Raw genomic sequence first — 16,694 nt, forward strand, 5'->3', positions numbered from 1 at the left:
AACACTTAGACATCTAAAAGGAGCTCTGCAGTGTGAATACATAAAACAATTCAAGTATGTTTTACTGTTAGATTGGGAAGCCTTATCAGATCTCACCTTCAATTGTAAACAAAATATGGACTCTGGGTTTTGCTTGTCTTCAAACTTTGTCCCTCCAGGCCACCATACACCTGGGAGCAAGAGTCAATCAAATCTTAGAAATGCTGTCTGGTCATTTTCTTTTGACCCATATCTAAGTCTGTAGTTACAGATTTATGCTGTGGAGCCAAACTTTGTGAAAGCCAACAAAACTTTAAACAGAAACTTAAATTCTAGTATTGGTTTGAGTAATTTAAACTTTAGTACTTCATCACACTAGAACTATATTTACTGTGTATATAGGAAATATATATATATATATATATATATATATATATATATATATATATATATATATATATATATATATATATATATATATATATATATATATAGCTATTAATGCTGAAAAATGGTTGATCAATTTGTATCATCTTACAGTTTATATAATCATATCGCCAACCTTAAATTAGTCTTTCCAAAAATACTACATATGTCTTGCTGATGTGGAGGGAAATATGTATAAAATGAGGCACAAGACAGCTAGATTATTAATTTGGAGAAGGCATAAAAACATGGCACCTTTGACTTGAATAATATAGTCTATGAGAACATGTAGCTTAAATGAAGAGTTGGAACAAGCTGGTACAGAAAACATAACACTGTCAGACAATATGGAATAAGACCATTTTTCAACCTAACGGTTATCTGGAGGGAAACAAATAGGAAAACTAGAAGTGTGAGGGTTTCAATAGAATTGTATTTTATGATAACATGTAAACTTAACGACAGACATTTTATGAGCATATTGTTTGTTACGTATTGTCATTACATTTTATTTAAATTATTTCTTCTGGTTAAATACTGGTTCAAACAATGGTCGGGTCAGAAGAAGTTTTCTCTTTACCGACTAATTAAAGCTGAGTCTCAAACACTAACTGTGATATCTACAGCCTACATTTCGCCACATAGTTTCATAGCTACAGTTACAAATTGACAGTGTACTGTAATTATTCATCTAATACCAACAGTTAATGCAAAACATGAGGGTAACATCCTCAAATGTATCAAATACTATCTGACTCACATTTTTGCACAGCCTAATATTTCACTAAGCCTTAGCATTTCCTTCAGAGATGTACTCTAGATAAGTGCAATAATCTCAGTTTGATGGATGGCCCAGCCGCAGCCTCAGGCCAGTGCCCTGTACACACTGCACTGGTTGCGGCAGAACGATAAAACCAACATAGGCAGGTGTGTTTGGTTAAGATGCACTTGTCAAGTGAGGTGACAAGCATGTCTGTGTTCATTCAAGTGAACCCCTTATCTGCACCTCCATGTCCCACTCATGAGACAAAAGCACTTCCCATGTTTGTATGATTTACCTCTCTTAAGTAAAGTGCATCCCCCGAGCACACGCGCGCGCACACACACACACAAACGCGCGCACGCATACATAAGTTAACGATATTTTAAAGGGAAGTGTGTGTTAGTTAAAACAGACTAACTGTTCTATCTACATTTTAAAACCTTAACAGCCGCAGTTTGTAGCGCGCGAGGTTATGTGTGACCACCGTTTCTTTTTTTTCTAGAACTTCCACCGGGGTGAGGTGGAAGTGACGTCAGACTAGGAAGTAAAGCTCGCCGCTAGCAGACAAACAGAAGTGGAAAGCAATGGATAGCCGTAACAACAGCAACAGCAGCAGCAGCAGGAGCACCAACAACAACTAGCATTAGCTGGCATATTCCTCAGGAAACTTCATATGAATGTATTTGTGAAGCCAGTCTCTGCTGACCCAAAGTGCTGAATGTCTTCCCAGTGTCGATGAAAATGAACCCGAGGTAAGCTGCTGTGTGTGATGCTCTGTGTGCTCGCTACCTCAGTAGCTAGCCGTACATAGCTAACGTTATCCTGGAGCCTTAACAAATTGTAAAGCTTATATATAAACTCCACAATGAAATATTGCTTCGTAGTCTTTAAAGTTGCTTTAACGTATGAGTAGACTTTATTAGTCAGTTGAATAACAGCTTAGTTTGTTTTGGCAAACCTGTGGAAAGATGCTCACCTAAAGGTACAATCCACTTTAAGAGTTTTCTTGTTTTATTGTAAAGTTAAATTTGTGAATGAAACCCAGTCCTATTTCAAGTTGAACAACAGAGACACAGACTTTAGAGATGAGGCATCAACTGATGAGACCTGGATCTGCTCAAAGGTAGTGAAAAATACACCTACTCAGTGAACAAGGAACCAGCCCCAAAATGTGTGATTGAATGAAATAATCAGTCTCTTGTTACTCCAGTTTAGGGAGATCTATTTATATGTACTGTGGTACATTGCATCGTATAGCACAATTTAACTTCTGTTTTAGTCTATACATTTCTTGTAATTATTTCAATGTCACATGTTGGTGCAAGTGACATCTACTAAAATGGGCTGAAACCATTAGCTGGCTTAATATCAATGTTCCCTGTACACCCACATGAGTCATGATATGATTCTGGTAAAGACACTGATGCTGTTCTGTTTCTTTCTGTTTTTTTTTTATTCCAGATGACTCAACAGTGGCTTGGACATCTTTACTTTGAAGATGAGGCTTGCTCAGTTTGTCAGACTTGTCATTGCTTGTAATGATTGCAAATCTAGGCACATAGGCTGCACCGACGTGTACAACAAACTATAGTGAATTGTTTTTTAATTTTTGCGTTTTGCTATCACACTAACTAAAACACTAACTACATACATTATCGTTTAGTTTTGAATGGCTTTCAGTTGATAACCAGTGTTGATGATGTCACTGGGCGAGCAGTCTCAAAAGTGGTTTCCAACCCATGTCCAAGCCACTGTTCTTCAAGCAACCGGTTTACAGCCAAAGGGCAAAAATGGCACCAATGATGCCTACACTATCATCCAGCTGGGCAAAGAAAAGTACTCGACATCGGTGGCAGAGAAGACACTTACCCCTGTCTGGAAAGAGGAAGCCTCCTTTGAATTACCTGGTTTACTTTTGGAGGGCAACCCAGAGATATATGAACTCTGCCTTATAGTGATGCATCGGTCCTTGGTTGGGATGGATAAGTTCCTGGGTCAAAGGTCCATCAACCTTAATGAAATCTTTGATAACAAGCAAAGGAAGAAAACTGAGTAAGTATTATATGTTGTAGATGTAAAGTCCAAGATCTCACCTCAAATGTCACATGTCATTCATTTAATTTAGCATGTAATACTGTTTTACTCTGCTGTCATAGGTTTCAAGCAGAAGTCTTTTAGCTAATGTGTTGTACACCTAAAACGTGCACTACACCAATCCAGAATGAAAATAATGAAGGAAAATATTTGCTCCATTTTATTTACTTCAACATATTGGCAATGTGCCTCCTTTGGCTTATCAAGGCATGAAAATGAAAAATCAATTTAAGGCAACCAGTGGGATACCATAAGTACACATCTGGTATTGCAGTGCCATTAGTTGACAATAATACACCCACTAAATGTTGCAAAACAACTTAGAGCCGAAGCAATATCCTAACAAGAGAATACTTTGACAATGTTGTAATTAATATGTGAAGGATGAAACACTAAAGTACCTTTTGTAGCTTTGTGTATGCCTCATACGTAGTATAGTTAAAGGAAGCAGCGTATAATCTTCTGCATTAGTTTGTGAAGTAATTTAAATTTAGACACTGGGATGAGTCTGTCGTATTTGGTGACAAATTGAGTTGAGTTGTCTCGTGAGTAGTATCCGTATTTAATATCACACGGACAATATTTGAGCTCTTTTGTATGTAATACTTTTATTGCATTCACATATTTTTTGCATCTCCAGCTGACAGTCATGCATCAATTTGTTGCTGGTGAAGACTTTTGAGAGGAAGTGGAAAATATTTGCAGAACTATTATTCCAGTCATATGCGGATTACAGCATGGATGGATTAAAATAGTTATTTGTCACATTTTCTACATGTGTTATTGCTATATAAGGCTACGCATAATACCAATGTGTTGTGTGTGTGTGTTACATTCTGTGCTCTGTTCTCAATTAAGTTCATGACCTAACTCCTGCACACCACATGATTTAAATACTATTACATTGTACTATATTCTCTTTAACCACTTGTTTCAGAAACACATTTTATTAGATGTGTTAGATGTGTGAAGACCAGATATTTTTACAGTAGGTGAACTGGTCTAACAGAAACACCAGATCTTTTCTTTTTCAGTTTTAATCTATCTAACACAACTATTACAGACAACGTCGTACATTTTGTGCTCAGTTAGAGAGCAGAGTTTGGTCGACCTTTTCCATCTTAATGACCCTCTATTGTTTGAGGCTTACCAATGAATTGGCCTGCCTACATTGTTGAGAGATTACTTTTTTTAGCTTAATCACTGACATGGTGAGCAGCAGTTGGCCTTACTGAAACTAGTGGAGCTGGCTAAACATGTCTCGTAAGTCACTCCTATGCATACAATTGTTTTCAAAGGTGTGAATGGAGTATGACCTTTTCTTCACATCCAAAGAGACCCGGGTTTGAATCTAGGCCTGTTCCGTGTAGAGTTTACCTAATTCTCCATGTGTTTTTAATTTGGATTGAATGCTCCTGAGGCTTTCCTCAGCTCAAACAGAATGCAAGTCAGGTGAAGTGGAGACTCTAGATTACCTATAGGCAATATTGGTTGCCAATAGTGGGTGTCTGTTTCAGTGCGTCAGCCCTTTCATTAACAGGTAACTTGTTGAGGCTGTTTACCTGCACAATGCCTAGCGCATGCTTTGTTAAGGTTTGTCCTCTTGTGAAATTTTGGTATAAAAGGTTTGAGAAGACCATCCATAAAGATAGAATAAATTAAACCAACAAACCGTCAAGTATTTTATTAAGTTGAACTTTAGGGTATTGGCCCTTAAAAGTTCAGCATACACACACGTATTTTAACCCCACATTAAGCAAACAGGAACAGAATAACCAAACTGAGTCTGGTGTTAATTAGGTCACTGCACATTTCAATGTAGAAAGACATTAGCACACTTCCTCTTTGCCCATCAGTTGGTACAATCACAATATGTTATAATCAGTGTGGATGGGTTTTATTTGTTTTAGGGGCCTGAGTCGATGCACCTCGAGGCCGTGCACTTTCTTTTTTTTAGCAGAGGCTCTGTAATGGATATGCTCACGTTGCTTGTTGGCCTAATCCCACACTGCAGGCATACTTGACAATGACGCCGGGACCCTCGATACTATATCCACAGTCCACAGTGGGTCTGTGTTCACCGCAGCCCATCCGCAATGTTTTTGAACTGACATATTGGGGAGGAAAGCCCGTCTTGATATCTGAGTAGGCAGCCCATAATTATCGCACACCTGTGTTTGTTGATTGTGAGGAGTTTCCCAGCGGTCCGGGCCCAAGTGGGAGGATTGTGGTTCCAAGCACTGGAAGGTTTATCTTGGCCTTGAGACACACGTGAGGTGCAGCCCCGGCCCCACGGCAGCGGCATGCTGTGGCTGCTGATCAGACTGAGTGTGGCTCGCAGCCTGGGAATCGGACCCAGCAAGGCCTTTCATGACTGGGATCCTGAGCCACATCTCGACGGTTTAGAATAGCGTTCAACAGCTGCAGTTTTTAAAAGCCAATACCAACAGCTTTTATTGGATTGAACTGATATCTGATTTCATGCGGGAATTCAAGGGATACTACAAATCTCAATGTAAACCCAGGAAAGAAGTATCAGTAATTATATGAGATCAAACCAAAGTTGTGCAAATATGTCTTGACTTTAAATCTGAGTAAAATGTTGCATTTAAGTCAAAACTGGGGGTGATTTAGAACAATACGTTTTATTGATCAAACTGCCCCATGATGGAGGTGCCTGAGTGCAAACGCATATACTGTTCAGTGATGTGACATTAGTATAGAACACTCCAACAGCATTTCAAGATTCATTTTATCAAAAGCAGACAGACTAGATTGACATGCAGTTGTTTCATCCTGGTGCCGGCTTTGTCACAAGCCCTATAACACAGAGGATATGTCTCATTAGCTTGTATGAACTGTTGGGCTGCTCTGCGACGTGGCTTTGCAATTTCCCAATTGCTTGTCGTTGCATTTCTGAACAAAGGCCAGGTTTGTGCAAATGCCACTTTATTTCGCTCATAGTGAATGCATGAATCCCATTACTTCCAGTAGAAAAAAGCAGAGAGGTTAAACAAATAGGAGCCCAAAAGCAGCCTGAAATGGTCTATATTATTCAGCGGCAGGCTATTTCTTATGTTCAGCATGCAAAGAATAATGTTTATCCTCTGAATGATAAATTGTATTCTCACTTGTGTCAAAAGAAGTTCAAATGATTTAAGCCCCCGCATTTGTGTGTAGCTTTTGGATTAGTCTGCTCAAATTAGCTTTTTCAGTGGTGTCCACAAAGAAGTAGGTAGAGCACATTAGAAAGAATGTGGGCTATTTTTTCCTTTTGTCATATTGTTTGATAGTGTAAAGACTTTTACTACATTCTGACTTTGTATACCTGTCTTTCTGAATCATGTTGAGTTACGTGTAATCAACTCAGGAGATTTTCATAAACCCTGCTCTTTTTACATAAATTGTCTCATTGAATTTACTCAGCCTAAGCTTCCACTCTCATTTTAGCTGGCATTCCCTGGAGTCCAAGCCGGGGAAGAAGAGGAAAGACCGAGGCCGCATTCAAGTAAGCATCCAGTTCATAAGGAACAACATGACGGCCAGCATGTTTGACCTCTCCATGAAGGAAAAGCCCCGCTCGCCTTTTTCCAAACTGAAGGACAAAATGAAGGGTCGCAAACATGACGGCACCTTTAGCGACACATCGTCCGCCATCCTGCCTCGCTCTGCTATGTGCGACTCAGAGCCTAACCGTCAGTCCTTGGCCCCAGAACCACAACCCCAGCCCGAAACAAAGGTTAAGAGACCACTACTCACTGGGGCCCATAAACTCTCTGCAGCCCATTCTATGTCCGATCTCATTGGGACTCACTTTCGGCCCAAACTGGATTCCATAAACTCCATTGAAGAGCGTGGTGAGGACCAAAGCTTCTTTATTCTTATTTATTTTTTGATTTGTTGCAGCAGTTTGTTTGAATATTCCGGTAAAACATATTTTTCTTTATCTCAAAGGTAGGTTATCTCAAGGCTTTTATTGCTGCCTGGTTTCAGGGACTAGATAGTGTGTAAATATATGTATACACACATATACATATCCACACACAATCACGTTTCTTACCAAGTGAAGTCACTGGTGATCAGTAAGTCATAGCTAAATTCTCATATTAATTTTTTATATATATATATATATATATATATATATATATATATATATAAATCTATCTATCTACACGTACATTATATTCATTTTCAAGGATGGAGAACAGTGGCACAATCAACAGACTGGTTACGGTCTCTCCACAGTTTCAGCTATTTTTGAAAGATAAAAACATTCTGAAGCACTATAATGACAGAGCAGTGTTGCAGCATTGTGGTATGTATGGTGTCTTATTATTTTATTCTTCTTGTGTGACTGCCTTACTCTTAAAATGGGATTCTGTTGCAATTTCTAGTGGCCATCAGTAGAGGTTGATAGAAGTCATAGAGCTATAGGGAATTAGAAATATATTTACAGTAGAAGGTTTATAAGCCTTACCTAAACTAGAAAGTTATGTAAGTTGTTCATTAGACCTTTTATTGATATCTGTTGTTAAGCAGTAAAACATTGGCCTCACATTTGCATCCTTTTGTCCATTAGCCGCGTAGCTAATGCCGCAATATTTGCGAATTTCAAGGAACTTGCTAGTCAAAACACATACCATGAAAAACAAGCCTGGATGATAAGAATAAAGAAATGCTGTTTTATTTTCAGTGCTGAAACGCCATTGGCTTCTCATGTATACTGTCCTGCATTGTGTAGTAACCACATAGGCTGAAGGATGGATAAGGATGGGCCTTATATGTCAAACTTAAATGTCTTTATTGATCACTTAAAATCTTTATTCAGTGATGTCAGTTTTCATGTCCGGTAATGATTAGCAACCTTGTTATTTGCTAATCAATGGGATGCAATGTGATCACCTTGTGATGAAGCAGTAAAATTCATTCTATTGCCGGGGGATGGTGCAACTATCAGAACTGTCTGATAGTCATGACCATTGACTTAATTGTTGGTCACTAAATGTACAAATACGGTAATTGTTAATGGCAAATAAATAAGCTCACTTAATTCACTGCCTGCTCCATCTTGACTGTTCAATCTCCACTGCACAGGTATCTCAGGCAGTTATGGTATGATCATTTTGACTTTATCAAGCGTCTTTGTGATTATCCAGATTGGCATGCAGAGGAGGAGAACTTATCCAAAGTAGGAGGGTAGAAGGAATGCAATTGTAGATTTGGAAGGTATAAATAATAAAACAAGCTGTCCTTTCTGCTCCCAGTGAATTCTTTCTTTTGTGGTGTAGTAAGAGTTGGAAGAGCCACAAGACCAACTTGGAAAATAACTTGACTAAATGCTACACAACACAAAGTGGTGAATTTTACAACTTCCTTTTTTATCTCTGTCAAAATGTAGGTAAGGGTTTAGGAACAGAAAGCAACCATCGATCAGTTTTGAATTTAATGACATCAGATCAGTGGTATTGGTCAAGCCAGATTGGATCCTTCTAAACTTGTCACAGATGGTGAAATGCATAGATACGTACGTCAGAAGTTGATGTAGTTTTTGGTTTCTCTTCCCGGGAGTACAGGCGGCCCTCACAGGCGTTCCCAGAGCGAGGTGCCAGGCTACCAGGACGGCGAGGCACACAGTGACCCTTTCACTGATATCAGTGACACCCTGCCACAGAAGTATGCCACGCTCCCACGCAACCGCAACCCATTTGAGGGGGAGCACGGGCAGCTGTGGGACCGGGCAGAGCGGAAGGAGAAAAAGGAGAAGGTCAGCCTACTGGAACGCGTGACAGGAAAGAAGGAAGGCCGCAAGACCAACAACGGTGGCCATTCGGGCAGCTCTGGAGATCTGCGTTCCCCCAACCCCTTTAGTGGAGACTCGCAAGCAGACACTAACCCGTTTATCTCCAAAGCCAGGTAGTTTGTTTTTTGTTTAAAAAATTCCGCTGTCTATGCTGTAGGAGGGCGCAAACATTTTTGAAATTGGTGCTACGTGACCAGAGAAAACGGACATCTCATTATTTCCAAAGATGGCACCAAAATATGTTTCTGAAAACATTTTAGGCAAGAAATAGGGAAAACTGTAAGAGAATCTTGGTTTCTGTCTAGACATATTTACAGTTTTAGGGTGGCTCTCTTGTCTATTCATGTGACCTATAAATCACTACTGATACCAGATATTTAAAAAAAACTTTAAAAAAACATGCCGTTATTACTGTTTTTACAAGAGAGATAAAAATGACCATAAATACAAAACATATATTACAGCCACCTTTTTAGAAAGTAATTTAGTACATACATTCTTTCATAATAATCAATCAATGGTTGAAATGTTGAATTTTCCTTTTTCAATACAGAGGAATACAATCTTCAAAACAGAGTTTAATAAGCTCTCTTTCATCTCTTCATACGACTCACCCTAACTCATTTTAAAGTCAATCAATCTGCAGTGGACCTCAACATATCCACCCCTTAAGGAATTTTCATTTGTTCTCAACTACGTCTGTCCTTTAAGGACAAATATAATCCAAAAGACGTTACAAAAATGGCTTAAAATCCAATTCCTCATTTGTCCCTCTTGGGCTTAGAGCGCCTAATTTAGAAATCAAGAATCCTTTCTAATGAGGGAGCAACTTCTGTATATGTCCCTCTCTCTGGTTAATATATTGTACATGTACAACAAATGCTCACTTATATTAAGGTTACCTTTCTTTTGATTTGTCCATCTCACATCAACAAACATTTGAGACAAACGGCTGCGATTCCTTGGTTTGGCGGTCAGCTGTTTGGGACTGTGTGACTAAGAAAGAACTTGATAACTAACTTCCTAATATGTTCCACTGAAATAGCCATTTCTTCCATGCCTTGAATTTAGCCTACTTCCATGTGGCTACAATCTGCGTTCAGCACCTGTACAGCAGAGATTGTTATACAGTTGTAGCATATCACTCTTGTATGTTTTTCATCATATTCCATAAATTATCTCACAATCCCAAAATGTGTGCTTGCTATCCCATGGGACAACCACTGTACTACAGGATATTGGTTGCAGCATGCCCATAAAGTTTTGAATACTACTGTTGATTAAAGTCTATCTGATGGACCCCCCTTCTCTCTCTCTCTCTCTCTCTCTCTCTCTCTCTCTCTCTAATTCTGTTAAGAATTGTTGTTTGAACATTTCCACCGAGCTGGTTACATCTATACCAGAATCAGAAATAGATTTCCCATTCATAATCAGAATTTAGAATATTTCCTGTGTTAAAGAGTTGGTTAGCGCTGTGGCTAAATTCTGGATTATCAGAGTGGAAGGTGTCATTAGTGGCTCTTTAGAGAGCCTGGGCTTGATAACAGAGCCCTCTGAGCTATAGTAATGAGATCCTCTGCAGAGATAGACCACCCAATTAACCACTTATCTTTTTAGGCACTAGTCCATCATCTTTACTGCTGTCTTTGTCAGACAGTAGTTTGGTGGGGATTTACATGTGGTGCAAAAAAGGTGGTTTATGGTCTATTGCTTATTGATAAACTTAATTGTATTTATAGCAAAAACGTGCCATAATGCATTTCTTCTATTCCTATGATTGCTTCGCAGGGATAAAAAGTTCACAGGAAATGAAGACCTCACATTCGGCCAACAGAGGAAGGACATCCATGGCAAGAAAAAGGTAAGAAAGACAGCACAGCCTTTTTTGTAAAAGCAATGAAAATGTCAGGTGAAATGGCACGTTGTAACAATGATTGAGACTGAAGAAGAGATGACCCCAGCAGTTGCAACGTTGTCCTTACTTCCTGCGTAGTGTCATGCATATTGTTATTGAGAACTCTTAACTTTCATTTGACATAGCAGCTGGTGACATTGATCTCCGAGGCCTCTGAAAATTCGGATGTGCCATTCAACTAATTAGCAGCTGCATACATCAGTCATCACATCTGATCTGATTGTAATTTGAAGTGGTGTGAAATTTTGGTCTGTAAGGTCAATCATAGTGGTGTGTTGCACTTATTTCATAATTGGAGTTTTTTGTTGGAAAAAAGGCCTATTTAGTTGTAATGATTCGTACATTATTTCTACATGTTTTAGTTTGTATTTAGTTCAAATTCTTTTGCATTTCTAATTTGAAAAAAATGTCAATTATGCAGACTATTACACAGCATATTTGGTATTTATGAGGGAGCAGTGGGAGCAGTAGCTAAAGCGATGCCTAAATGAGAAAGAGAATGCTGATAATAGCTTTCCTCACCTTTCTTTGTGGGTGTTGAGGGCTGTCGGTATCCACACATGTGCCCCTGTACATGCCGCAGTGCCTTGCAGAAATGGCAGCTCCCATTTCCTCTGCTTCAAGTCCCTAATTAACCACACACAGGGGGAAGGGTGGGGGGTGTGGGGGGGCAGTGAGAGATTTCAAAGGACTGAGCTTTTAGATTCTCAAAGCTGAGCTCATTAGAAACTGTAATGACACAACTGGAGAATGCCAAGTGTGCGCCTTATCTTCTCCTCACTACTGATCGCAGAAAAATGGTCACCATTACTTTGCCAATTCATGGTCATTTCCAGGCCTTTGTCACCAGCCACTAAAGCTCCTGATTATTATTCTGTGTGTGTGTGTGTGTCGGTGTGTCGGTGTGTCTGTCTGTGTGTCTGTGTCTGTGTATGAGAGCACGAGCATGTGCACGTACACATGCTTGTAAATGAAACTAACATCCATATGGCTGTCCCTTCTCTTATTTCCTCTCAGATGGCTTATGTGTAGTATCTTTCAATGAGATGCCTTTTTTTGTGTTTTGTGTGAGGAATAGGTTACCGAGATCTGTTCTTGAAACCCTCCTTACATTGGACATTTAATCTCACTGGCAAATATTTCATTTTGGTTTGTGTCGCCCCACAGTAGCCTCTATGCTGTTAGAAGCGATAAGATACCTGGTAAGCAGTCCCGCTCCAGGTCTTTCTGCATTGTCTTTGCCCAGCAGTAGAGGCTTGAATGGTGCATGGGAGTGGAAGCTGATAAGTGTGGTATTTTAAACAGGGTGAAGGCTTTGCTGCTCTATCCGTTCGGGGGAGGATGCCCAGCACTGAAGCGATAAAGTGGTCCCTCATTAAAAACGATTACAGCTCTTCTCGTACCCGCGCAATATGATCTGCACATACCATACCACACTGCTCTATCCAAACGCAAAGCTGGGCTTGGGCTTTATCCTTATTTTGGTATTTAATAGCCTGACCTTTAATTGCAGAAATATGCAGCCTGGTATTTTCCACTCAACACAAAGATTCAATTTTTAGGGTAATCTTTATTGTGAAGTTCTGGCAGGCTTGTTAGGTTTTGTCCAAACTGACAATTGTTCTCTCGAGAAGTCATGCTTTTAATGCTTTAGACTGAAGTAAAAGGACAAGATTTTAGCTGATTGCTGCTAAGTCCCATTAGAGCAGTTAAACTGCCTTTTAAATCTCATTATAAACACTGTTACAAAGTAGTAGATCATAACATCTTCCATATAATTCATTGACATGTCAGTGCTAAATCCCTTTTGTGAAGAGTCTCATCCTACCAACTCTCAATTAGACTTTATTAGCAACAGAAAACCTGAGATAAACACATGACGGCTTATGTCAAATAAGGCCAACACGTCTAATTAGTCTATTTTCTCAGTCATATTGTGAGTGAATTTAAAGGGTATCTTTACTCTTGCTACTCTTATCAGATGCTGTCATTTAATAGAAGATAATTCAACCATTTTAGTCTACTTTTACAAGGGTCTATGTCTGTGTCTATGCAAAAATATGATGATTATGGAGCATGTAACCACAAAATCTGCTGGGGTCTGAGCATTTATTTTATTGATATACAATGTTTCCTATTTTCAGGAGGTAAAACGGGAAAGCATGGCCGCCTACAGCAACTTGTCCTTTGAGGAAGTTGTGCAGGAACTCATCAAGCAGAAAGAAGTAGTGAAGAAGAAAGATGCCCACATCAGGGAGCTGGAAGACTACATTGATAACCTACTTGTGCGCGTCATGGAGGAGACGCCGAGCATTCTACGGACACCGTATGAGCCAAAGAAGAAGGCGGGTAAACTTTCTAAAAAGTAGCAAGAAAGACACAGGATAAGAAGTTACTACCGGTAATTAGGGTTCAGCATGCATCAATATCACGTGGTAAAATAAGTGGGGACAAATGGGATTGATCAAAGACAAATTTGTGATTGATTTATGCTTTAAAACATTTTTAGTCGAGGGATGTAGTTTTTATTTTTTTCAAGATAATTTTTTGAGACTTTTCTGCCATTTTTGACCGGACAGCTAGGTCAGAAAGGCTGGGGAAGACATTCAGGAAATCATCACAGGTTGGATTCAAACCCTGGACCTCTGCGTCGAGGCTTAAACCTCGAGGTACAACCCGGCCACCAGGGGAATGTAGTTTTTATATATTTTTTTCAATGTTTTGATTATTTTCCTATATTTACATTTTCAAATTAATTTATGAATACTTGCTGCGGTGCATTTTTAGATAGTTAAACAGGATCAGCATTGATTGATTCGTGTCCAATCATATCCATATTTTCTGAAAAAGGTTAGGTTTAGCTATATTTGAATGCACTTGTGAACCCACGGAGGTCTGTTGCACAAACAGCTGCCATCTTCTTCCCAGAAGCTGTTAAGGTACAAATGCTGCCAAATTTGAGTATACCAGAAGGTGTAGTGCTAGTCGTGTGCAGTTTTCTGAAAGACAGTGAAACGGTTAATAAGATGAAGATGTAGTTTTAGTGTATACACCCATGCGCAAGTCTCAAACTGGCCACCTGAACTATGAAACCCATGGCCGGCGGTAGCATCCGCTTCGTTCCAAACCTCTTCTGTGCTACAGATCTGGATGAACTTTGCTCTTCTCCTCAATGGCCTGAGTGATTCATGGCTATTCTTAAAAAAGACTGGATGAGAGTTACGGTAAGGAGCTGCTGGACTATCTGGGAGTCTGGTTTCTCTCTAGCTTACTGAGTCATGGGATTTCTTCTTTTTTTTTTTAAATGAACAAACGTACATTGCTGTTATCAGTTACTGATATTTTTATCTTTTATTTTGTTTTGACTATCATTTAAGTATCTCGGACCAAGGGTCCCAGTCAATCACTAAACGTGATAATTTTACTGACTTTAAGTGCAATAATCATAACTTGAGTATCTTGCTTTGTATTCTGCTGGTAATGTTTTTGTTTACATTTAATCACATCTTTGAGTCTAACTCGTCTCTTAATATTGATTTGATTCACTGGAACAGCCTGGAGGTCTGTGTTACAGCCTCCACTGATTGGCCCGCCTTCATCTCCTTCAAATACAGTTTTTTTTTGCTGAAGATTGTATTAATGGTACCTGGCCGCACATGTGGATACATGCTGAACAATCTTTATTTACAGATGTATCACGGCTCATTAACAATTGACCATTATTTCAATGTATTTGTAAGGTACTTTATGGTAAGAACACTACTGTATCCCAACACCCTCCCTCACCACCCTTTCTATCGTATTAACACTATATAGTTAGTACAATTTACATTAAAAAAAAGTCTCATGATAAGTATTCACATATTAAGGTCATACAATACAGTTTTACATGTAATTACCATTGGCATTAAAGTCTCTCTGTATGCCTAGTCTCAAGCTAGCTCACTGGTCTAACATTCATATTAGGGGTGTGCAAAAACATTGATGTGAATGGTAATTCAAGCTCTACTGATTCAAAATTCCAAAAATCTTTTAATTTTTAATTGTATGTCCACTGCAATTACATGATTGATTGATTGATTGATTGATTGATTGATACTTTATGCTCCCCGAAGAGAAATTTAAGGTCCCAATAGCTTACAGATCTCACACACAACACACGCATACATCATAACAGGATGTTAAATTAACAAACAAATCCACAGGAATAATATATATATATATATATAGGAAATGTAACAACATTTACTTACTGGGAATCATTTTTTTGAATCGAGAATCATTTTTGAATTGATATTGAATCGTGAGCTAAAAATCGGAATCGAATTTAGACATTTTCTGAATCGTACACCCCTAATTCATATACAGTAAGATAAGATCAGATCACTAAGTACTAATGACGATTGGTCCTTAATTGTTCGAGGTAAACTGCCAAAGAGTTTGACAGCCTGTGTCAGAAGCTAACTGTCCTCATTTCACAGTTTCATGTCCTCGCATATGTCTCCTCAATCTGTGATGCTAATGTCAAAACAGCGTGTGTTGTTTCCATGTTCAACTCACTCATTCTGTGAATTGAGCAGTTTCTACTAAACGACAGCTGACTGAGCTACGGGGCAGCTGTTGGATAGCACTGCTGGTACTAAAATGAGAACTTAAAGGTTAATCTCAAAGAGGCCAACATACCTGTGCTTGAGCTAGATGTTCAACAATCACTGACGTTTTGGTTTACATTTTTAAATAGTAAATTCCTGTATAATGGAAAGCAGCTTTGAGTACAGTGTTAAACGCACTTTGTATTATCATAGTAACACACATTTTAAATGTTCTATCAAACTTTGTTATCAGAAGATGATCCACATTGTCCTTTTGCTGGTTTTATTTCTTGTATTGATATCTTTTTATGTAATGACTTTTCCGTCTTGTATGATATTTGACCTTTACACTGTAGGATACCAAATCACAACTGAGCGCTACACTGGATCTTTAGAATGTCGACAGTCAAAAACACTTTTTAACACAATTTATGTTCTTCATGAATGCAGAAACCGTTTGTTATGTACTACTTTTTACTGCTGCTTCATCTGAAGGTATGTAATCACCTTTGGGACTTGAAGCCAAAATCTCTTGTTAATGAATGTATTCTGGTTGGCTTTGAAATACATAATTCTGAAATGTATAATCATATTCAGTACACTAACAATGCTATTGAACCTTGCTTGCCTTTCAAAGTATTTGGTGCATCCAAAGATATCATTTCATATGGTCCCCCGGCCCCCCATCTTTCCTCTATTAGTCTGACAAAACTCAGACATCTTTATTATGGACAAGAGGTTATTGTTGGTACATATGGTTTTGTGCGATGATGTGACACAGATGTTTTGTAAATTCCTTTGTATTGGAGAACGGTTATTTGATCTGCATTTATTTTGTGAAAAACAATGAGTATTATGTGATACTTATCAAGAACATATGTGGATTAGAAGCATCTTCTCACTGATTGCCTTCTTTCATCTGCTGGAGTGTAACCTCCCATGTTACAGACGTATGCCAACTGCTTTACCTAGTCTGAATGGGTTGTTAGCACGTTGTTCATGGACCTTGCCGAGCTCCTAGTACTTCCACTGTACATACTGTATAGTCACTTTGTAATATTACTTCACCTCCTTGGACTTTTTGCACATTTCTTTGTGCTGCAAAATGTTTGAAAATGTGCGAAA

At 38.8% G+C, this 16,694-nt stretch overlaps 1 protein-coding gene across 1 annotated transcript; it reads left to right on the plus strand.

Moving 5' to 3' along the window:
* The first annotated feature begins 1,711 nt into the window (after positions 1-1,711).
* LOC117960611 (rab11 family-interacting protein 2) lies at positions 1,712-13,639 on the plus strand. The gene is made up of 6 exons (XM_034898602.1): positions 1,712-1,920; positions 2,630-3,220; positions 6,713-7,119; positions 8,836-9,175; positions 10,851-10,923; positions 13,122-13,639. The coding sequence occupies exons 2-6, from the start codon at positions 2,865-2,867 to the stop codon at positions 13,344-13,346; spliced, it is 1,401 nt and encodes a 466-aa protein (XP_034754493.1). The 5' UTR covers positions 1,712-1,920; positions 2,630-2,864; the 3' UTR covers positions 13,347-13,639.
* Positions 13,640-16,694: the final 3,055 nt, after the last annotated feature.

The sequence above is a fragment of the Etheostoma cragini genome, chromosome 17 (assembly GCF_013103735.1).
Source record: "Etheostoma cragini isolate CJK2018 chromosome 17, CSU_Ecrag_1.0, whole genome shotgun sequence".
Lineage (NCBI taxonomy): Eukaryota > Metazoa > Chordata > Actinopteri > Perciformes > Percidae > Etheostoma > Etheostoma cragini.